The sequence below is a fragment of the Oppia nitens genome, unplaced genomic scaffold (assembly GCF_028296485.1).
Source record: "Oppia nitens isolate AA-2021 unplaced genomic scaffold, nextdenovo-longstitch-racon4-pilon3 scaffold23_pilon_pilon_pilon, whole genome shotgun sequence".
In the NCBI taxonomy this organism is placed as follows: domain Eukaryota; kingdom Metazoa; phylum Arthropoda; class Arachnida; order Sarcoptiformes; family Oppiidae; genus Oppia; species Oppia nitens.
The window spans coordinates 534,516-542,109 of NW_026533203.1; the positions used below are offsets into that span (position 1 = coordinate 534,516).

The 7,594-nt window shown below is 29.8% G+C and overlaps 4 protein-coding genes across 4 annotated transcripts; 2 read left to right on the plus strand and 2 right to left on the minus strand.

Annotated features, from left to right (window-relative positions):
- Positions 1 to 116: 116 nt before the first annotated feature.
- Positions 117 to 2,806, plus strand: LOC128953855 (enoyl-CoA hydratase, mitochondrial-like). The gene is made up of 8 exons (XM_054299379.1): positions 117 to 356; positions 1,503 to 1,694; positions 1,769 to 1,896; positions 1,954 to 2,053; positions 2,114 to 2,218; positions 2,326 to 2,445; positions 2,515 to 2,582; positions 2,649 to 2,806. The coding sequence occupies exons 1-8, from the start codon at positions 287 to 289 to the stop codon at positions 2,712 to 2,714; spliced, it is 849 nt and encodes a 282-aa protein (XP_054155354.1). The 5' UTR covers positions 117 to 286; the 3' UTR covers positions 2,715 to 2,806.
- A 212-nt stretch (positions 2,807 to 3,018) lies between these two features.
- Positions 3,019 to 4,556, minus strand: LOC128953638 (ankyrin repeat domain-containing protein 54-like). The gene is made up of 5 exons (XM_054299143.1): positions 4,278 to 4,556; positions 3,822 to 4,185; positions 3,613 to 3,759; positions 3,163 to 3,527; positions 3,019 to 3,093 (listed from the first exon to the last, which is right to left on the minus strand). The coding sequence occupies exons 1-5, from the start codon at positions 4,461 to 4,463 to the stop codon at positions 3,040 to 3,042; spliced, it is 1,116 nt and encodes a 371-aa protein (XP_054155118.1). The 5' UTR covers positions 4,464 to 4,556; the 3' UTR covers positions 3,019 to 3,039.
- A 60-nt stretch (positions 4,557 to 4,616) lies between these two features.
- Positions 4,617 to 6,354, plus strand: LOC128953751 (chitobiosyldiphosphodolichol beta-mannosyltransferase-like). The gene is made up of 6 exons (XM_054299271.1): positions 4,617 to 4,840; positions 4,905 to 4,985; positions 5,048 to 5,151; positions 5,215 to 5,453; positions 5,533 to 6,072; positions 6,150 to 6,354. Exons 1-6 carry the CDS (start codon positions 4,708 to 4,710, stop codon positions 6,352 to 6,354), a joined length of 1,302 nt encoding a protein of 433 aa, XP_054155246.1. The 5' UTR covers positions 4,617 to 4,707.
- A 309-nt stretch (positions 6,355 to 6,663) lies between these two features.
- LOC128953752 (uncharacterized) lies at positions 6,664 to 7,328 on the minus strand. The gene is made up of 2 exons (XM_054299272.1): positions 7,280 to 7,328; positions 6,664 to 7,187 (listed from the first exon to the last, which is right to left on the minus strand). Exons 1-2 carry the CDS (start codon positions 7,326 to 7,328, stop codon positions 6,664 to 6,666), a joined length of 573 nt encoding a protein of 190 aa, XP_054155247.1.
- Positions 7,329 to 7,594: the final 266 nt, after the last annotated feature.

The following is a 7,594-nucleotide window of genomic DNA, read 5'->3' on the forward strand; positions in this document are numbered from 1 at the left end:
TAAATTTAATGATAAATTTGGCAAATAATTTATAAAATAAATTTATTATAGACTTGTCGTTGATGTCTATCAGACATATGGTATAACTCCTCCTATTTTGGACTTTCAATACACACTTGTATTGAATAATGAGATTTAAAGGGAGACTCACTTTAGGACTTTAATACTCTTATTGTTTGTAGTGTTTAAACACATATTTACTTACATTTAACCAAATTTTCAGTGATTTTTGATTGAATTGATTTCTAATTAAATTGAGTCCAGTTATTGACAATTAATCCAAACAATGATCACTACAAGACATCTCAAATGTTTATACATTGTCTCAAAACAAATGAGATTACTATCGACGACAGGTATTTGCAAATAAAAGTTTTATTTTTATTTAAATTCATTATACCATCAAATAAATTACTTTTTAATTTCATATTTCTAATTATTATAGTTATATAATTAAATTATAAAATAAACTAGGTCAATATTGATCAGTTTGGACTTCATAATAAATATTGTATTTTGTAATTATAAATAACTATAAATTTTTATTTGATTCAATCAAATCAAATTTGGATATTAAAAAAATATTTGTTTAGATAATTGAAATGTATTGAAATAATTTTTAGGATATTAATCAGTTTAAATGTTTATAATTATTTTAAAAGACAAATTTATTAACAAATATAAAATTATTTTTTTGAAATCTATTAGTAATTGTGATTTTAAAGTATTTTTTAACTTATTTTATTTTTATTAAACCATTACATAATAATAAATATTTTAGAAACCAATAAAATAAATAACATTATTGAATGGTGTTATTCAATATATACACACAAATGTATTTTAATTATTTATTATTATGTTATCCATTCAAAGTTACTAAAAAGTTAGTAACAAATAAGCAAATAATTAGTTAAAATTTAATTATTTTTATTTAAGTTTTAATAATTATTTTTTAAAACTTTTTGTTGTTTATTATATTATATATTTTAATATATTAGCATAATCATTTTTAGTAAAATGTAATGTTTTTATTTAAAATCAATTTATAATATGAAAAAACTGCGTTCAATATCATCAGTTGTAAGACAAGAATATTTATTTAATAACAAATCATATAATGTTTTTTTGTGATTATCTATTATATGATGACATTATTTTGTTATACATTTAGGTATCTCTTTATAATTAACAAAATTAATCTATTAATCTTAGATATTATTAAAATTTTCCGTTTAAATTGTGTAAAATAAACGGATTTTTCTCAATAATTATGCAAAAGTTGATTTAACTAAATTAATAACGACAAATCACAGGTAAAATATTTACTAATTTAATATGAGTTTATTCCCCGATATCGATAAAAAAATAGTTAGATAGCTTTAAATGGATAGTCTATTTACCATTTTATAAAATAATTTGTTAAAAATAAGATTTTTATTATTGTGCACTTATTATCATAAAATAAATAATTTAATGATTATTACTGTTATAATCGTAAGCCTACACTCATATCAATGTTGGAGTAAAGGGAGAGAAACAAAACATCGGTTATATTCAATTGAATCGACCGAAAGCTTTGAATGCGTTATGCGATGGACTCATGCATGAGGTGTCCAAAGCTATGGATGAGTTTGAGGCCGACTCTCAAATTGGTGCCATTGTTTTGACCGGAAGTGAAAAAGCGTTCGCAGGTTTTCATATTAATTTAATATGAATTATACCATATATTATCATTTAACAACTATTTATTTATATATTAACTTAGCCGGTGCTGACATTAAGGAAATGGTTGACAAATCTTTTAAAGACTGTTTCACAACCAACTTCTTGAGTCATTGGGATCGTGTGTCCCGATCTCTAAAGCCAGTTATAGCAGCAGTTAATGGATACGCCGTGAGTTCATTAGAGAAAAGAAAGTTTAGTAAAACTGAATGTCATATAACTGAATAGTTAGGCGGAGGTTGTGAATTGGCTCTCATGTGTGACATAGTGTATGCCGGAGACAATGCCAAGTTTGGTCAGCCGGAGATTCTTATCGGAACCATTCCAGGTGTGGAAATTTGCATTAGATTTGTTGATATTTTGTCATAAATATAATCGATATTATTAGGTGCCGGCGGAACACAAAGATTAGCCAAAGTTATTGGCAAATCACGGACTATGGAAATGGTTTTAACCGGTCAACAGATCACTGCTCAAGACGCCGCAAATTGGGGTAACAGTGACATCGCTTTAAATATTTGAAACATTTTTTAATTATTATATTTTAATTAAATTATTTAAATTATATTTTAATTAAATTATTTAAATTATATTTTAAAGGAATAGTTAGTAAAGTGTTTCCAACAGACAAAGTTGTTGAGGAAGCCATCAAATTAGGTGAAAGAATCTCAAAGAATTCAAAGATAATTAATGCCATTTGCAAAGAATCTGTTAATAACGGTTTGGACTATTAAATCATAACCAATAGCTTATGAAAATAATAATTTTTTTATTGATTTAAAAAAATAGCTTATGAGACAACTTTAAAGCAGGGGTTGGCTACTGAAAAACGGTTATTTCACTCGACATTTGCAACTGTAAGTCATTATTACATATAATTTCATTATTAATTGATTATAACTACCGGTTCTATGAATCAACAGAATGACAGATCTGAAGGCATGAAAGCATTTACTGAGAAAAGAGCCGCAAATTTCAAAGATGAATAAAAATTATTAAAATGACATTTAATGTAATCTTTTAGCATTTATTTTGGAAATTATTGATACAATTATTTTTCAATAAAATATTTTTCTATTCAATAAAACCACACTGTTGTTAGTTTACTATTATAAATATGATTTTAAACTAGAGATAGTTTATTATTATTTAATACAATATGGTATAAAATTATTAAATAATTGCATAATTTTAACAATGCAAACAAAAGTATTTGCTGATAAATTGATAAATAAAATATTTAATTAAATTTATTTTAAAAATTTAATGAATAATGAGATAAAAAAATTTAAATGAATTTAATTCGGCGTTAAGTCAAAGTGAGAGATGAGACAAACTGGTCAACAAATCAGACACATCTGTTCCAACCTTTTATTTCAAACAAATCATTCAATAAATTGATTAAATTTACTGAAAAATTAATAGATATATACAAACCTCTTCACTAGTTTGAGACAAATGTAATCGATTGGTGAATGTGGTGAGGAGTTCGAGTTCTGCATTTTTGCCCGACCGGTGCCAATATATGGACATCATTTCTAGCACTTGCATCACCTCATTCTTCAGGTGCTTTGAATTGATGGTAGAGTCTGATCGTTGCATCGATTGAATCAATTTGAGTTTCGATTGCGCCAAATGTAGTGGTGTTCGGCCAGAGTTGTCCAAAGAGTGGATATCGGTTCCGGCGCTCAACAGTAATGTAATCACTTGTATATTGTTAGTACAGGCGGCCAAATGAAGAGGTGTGTTACCAATGGCGTCCTTTTGGTTCGGATTCGCGCCCTTTTCTAAGAGCAGTTGCGCTTAAAAGTTCACAAAAAAACAATTATTTAAGAATTACAGTAAAATTGAAGACATTCTTAGTTTGACTTTTTTATGAGATAATACCTATTTGTGTGTTTCCCTTACAGGCGGCAAAATGAAGAGCAGTTCGACTGCGTTCATCACAAGACACTGGATCTATACCTTCGTCAAGCAATCGCCGAACTGTTTCAATATCATTACAATTTGCAGATCTTCTCAATAGTCGTTCGCCTATTATATCAAATAAAAATTCATTCAATTAGTAAACTATTGATAAGTTGTTTACTGAAGACCTGTTATATCTTTTGAGATATGTTTGCGTTTTATATCATGACTTTTAGGTCTAATTGATCTCATTTTTGGTTTCAAATCGTGTTGTTCTTCACTATTATAATTTAAATCATTGAAAACTTGGACATTATTGTCACTCTTATAATCGACAGAAGAATGTTCTGATTGATTGTCAAACATCGGAACCATTCGGTTGTTATGTGAAGAGGATGGCAGACAAAGACTATCATATGGATAGTGATGACTACTTGATGGCAACAAATGTGATGACGTTGACGTCTCTACAGATGTTGACGCCACTGAAGCCATAGCTGGTATTGAAGAAGTTGATGGTGAAGAAGACACAATCATTCTGAACTCAAAGTCCTGGACATTGATTTTAAATAAATATTTAAATCAAAACAATAACTCAATTTTATGTAAATATGATATAAAATATTTAAAGATATTAATCATACGCTTTGGTTGTTGCCATTGTTGTCTTCATTGTCACGATTGATATTATTATCAATGACAGCGATGTCAACGGCATTGTCATTGAACTCATCCCTGTCGTAGTCACTGACCGATGAGGCCAACGACATACCGATACTGTCATCGCTGGCATTACTGCCGGCGTCAACACCAGAGTCGTCGGCTGACATCAACAGTCACTACAAGACATAACAAACCATCAAATGTTTGGTCAATCATATGATCGACAATTAGCTCTCAAAACACAACAAATTGACGTTTTTGTTGTTATTATTGTTGTGTTTATTATTAATATAATATTTATATAAATTATTAATAATAAGTCATATGTTTTGAAATTTAGTTTTTCATCACATTTCACGTGTCTTTAGTTTTGTTGACATCGATGTCATCACCGAAAACACCAACAAAACAATGAGTTCTTCAGATCCCAGAAGACGCGTCTGTGTCTGTGTTTTAGGTGATATCGGCCGAAGTCCACGAATGCAATACCACTCGATATCTTTAGCTCAAAATGGTTTGGCCGTCGATTTGATCGGATTTGAAGGTTTGGACACAAATGTGATGTCAATTGAAGTAATGGTTAATGATTTGTTGTTGACTACCATTAGGTTCAAAACCACATCAAGAGATTATCACTAATGATAACATTGATTGTCATTATATGAGACAAATTCCTCAATGTTTTAATAGTATGAAGAGATTTGATGTTTTTGAGTGATTTAATCATTAAATCTTTTGCTTGTTTTTAAAGATTTGCCTAAACTTCTTGTCTATGCATCGAAAGTCTTGTGGCAGTCGATAATACTTTTGTATTGTTTAATGTCTTTAACAAAATCTGATTATATATTAGTTCAGGTGATTGTTCACAAATTATTTATAGTTTAGTTGTAATTGTTTAATACAAGTGTTAATAATCAGAACCCGCCATCTGTTCCAACTCTGGCCATCATTTGGATTGTTTGTCGACTTCGTGGCTCTGTTTTTGTTATTGATTGGCATAATTATGGATTTACTATATTAGGACTAACATTGGGTGACAATCATATACTGGTTAAGACATGTAAATGGTTTGAGAGCTACTTTGGCACCAAATCTGATCACAATTTTTGTGTAACAAAAGCATTAAAGAATGATTTGAAGATTAAATACAACATTAGGTTTATATTAATTCATAGATTAGTTTTTGCTTTAATTTTTTATTTACTGGTAATTAATTGTATATATTTTTATGTATAGATCAACCGTTTTATACGACAGACCGCCTGATATCTTTCGGACCATTTCTTTGACAGAAAAACATAATTTAATTCAGAAATTAAAAACAGAATACAATGAGTTTATGGGAAGTGATGAAAATGAAACCATTTTTACAAAATATGATACAATAACTGATAAAATATCGTTGAATACCAATCGACCGGTATTTATAATGAGTAGCACGAGTTGGACAGAAGATGAAGACTTTAATATTTTGTTTGAAGCACTGGAACTCTACGATAATTGTGCTAAAAAGTCAAATAAATTACCGCAATTAATATGTGCTGTCACTGGAAAAGGTCCGCTTAAAGAATTTTATAAAAGAAAAATTGCCGACAAAGACTTTAAGTCAGTTAAAGTGATATTTCTTTGGTTGACAGCACAGGACTATCCAACACTCGTCGCCAGTGCTGATCTCGGTATATGCCTTCATAAGTCTTCCAGTAATTTTGATTTACCGATGAAAGTGGTAGACATGTTTGGCTGTTGTCTACCTGTCTGTGCCTTTGATTACGATTGGTTTGTATTTATTTGCCGAAACATAATTTTTTTTATTTTTAAATTTTTGTATTTACTGTTATTTCTAACATTTATAGTATCGATGAGTTGGTAATTAATAAAACCAATGGTTTGTTATTTAAGACTAGTCATCAATTATGCGATCATTTGTTAAAACTTTTTGAGAATTTTCCTGAAGAAAGCAAAGACTTGAAGTCATTCCGCAATCATTTAAATGAAAACTTTTTGAAATATCGTTGGACTGACTGTTGGAATCAAAACGCTTTACCTATATTTTCATAAACTATTAATATTTACTTTATATGAAACATAATAAGTAGGTATTTTTTCAGATGTATTCAAAAAATCAATAAAATATCTTTTAATTTAAAATACAAACTTTATATAACAAAATTTATTTGAGATAATTAATGACATTTTATTAAAACAAAATAAATTGAATTGAATTGACAACAAAAGATATATATATATATATATATATATCTATTTAACTGATTTGTTTCAGTGATATAAATGATTGGTCACTACTATATGACTACCATATGTTTAATGTATTGATTGATGAATGACTGGAAAGTGATGATCAAATGGTCAGCGCTTTTGATGAGTTCTGTTGAAGTCATAGATGTCTTTTCCTTCTTTGCTTTTGTTAGTTGACTTCTTTCTTAACAATCGCTTAAACCAAGCGCTGTATTCCCTATATTTGGGTTCATCGGTAAATTCGAGAGACTTAATGTCCTTCAAATAGTTGCAGAACTCTACGGGAATGTCAGCGCACAGGGACTCAGTGGTTGTTCGCTGTTTCACTTTTGAGATTTGATTGTATCGTTCTTTTACTTCCTTAATCTTGATGCCCATCCGCGGTAGCTCACCCTTCAAGAAGTATACTAACATATAGCCGAGTGTTTCCATGTCGTCCCGTCGGCTCTGTTCGTATCCCTTGTGGTTATTAATACTCATATAACGTGCTGTTCCTATAATACCTTTTCTGTCACGAAAATGGATGTGCTTTCCGTTATCAGTATTGTTTGCAGAGACCAAAGTCGATGATATAGACGATATTGTATTTGTCATTTCCCGACGGACCGTACAAGAAATTCTCGGGTTTGGTGTCCCTATAGATGAGTCCTACGCCGTGAAAGTACTCGAATATATCGATCAATTGTATGGCCAACAGTAACGTTGTTCTTAATAATGTTATACTTACCGCCGACTGTTTCCATCACATCCTCCAGACTCGGACCCAACAGATCCATAACCAGTGCGCTCCAGTTGTCACCGCACGTCCCAAAGTAATAGTCGAGGAATACCTTTTTTGAGGAGTAAACTTATCGGCCTTTAACTTCTTGAAAAATGGAAACTCTAGAACTAGTTGTGGCTTTGCTACCGATGTCTTCTCAAACTTGATGGCAACCTTATCACCAGTAAAGATGTTTTTGTAGCGACCGAACGATCAGTTACTTCAGTGATGATGATAACCAAAATTAAATTATATAAATATTGTATACTTATAAGTAATTTT

Bases quoted from the DNA above. Each gene is read 5' to 3' on its own strand.
- LOC128953751 (XM_054299271.1), top strand. From the start codon at position 4,708: ATGAGTTCTTCAGATCCCAGAAGACGCGTCTGTGTCTGTGTTTTAGGT. The intron at 4,841-4,904 runs GTTTGGACACAA...GACTACCATTAG, and splicing joins CGATTTGATCGGATTTGAAG to GTTCAAAACCACATCAAGAG. The intron at 6,073-6,149 runs GTTTGTATTTAT...TAACATTTATAG, and splicing joins TGTGCCTTTGATTACGATTG to TATCGATGAGTTGGTAATTA.
- LOC128953855 (XM_054299379.1), top strand. From the start codon at position 287: ATGATCACTACAAGACATCTCAAATGTTTATACATTGTCTCAAAACAA. The intron at 2,054-2,113 runs GTGTGGAAATTT...CGATATTATTAG, and splicing joins TCTTATCGGAACCATTCCAG to GTGCCGGCGGAACACAAAGA. The intron at 2,219-2,325 runs GTAACAGTGACA...TATATTTTAAAG, and splicing joins TCAAGACGCCGCAAATTGGG to GAATAGTTAGTAAAGTGTTT.
- LOC128953638 (XM_054299143.1), bottom strand. From the start codon at position 4,463: ATGTCAGCCGACGACTCTGGTGTTGACGCCGGCAGTAATGCCAGCGAT. The intron at 4,186-4,277 runs GTATGATTAATA...ATCAATGTCCAG, and splicing joins ACAATGGCAACAACCAAAGC to GACTTTGAGTTCAGAATGAT. The intron at 3,760-3,821 runs GTCTTCAGTAAA...TTGATATAATAG, and splicing joins TATCTCAAAAGATATAACAG to GCGAACGACTATTGAGAAGA.
- LOC128953752 (XM_054299272.1), bottom strand. From the start codon at position 7,328: ATGGATCTGTTGGGTCCGAGTCTGGAGGATGTGATGGAAACAGTCGGC. The intron at 7,188-7,279 runs GTAAGTATAACA...ACTCATCTATAG, and splicing joins TGTGATGGAAACAGTCGGCG to GGACACCAAACCCGAGAATT.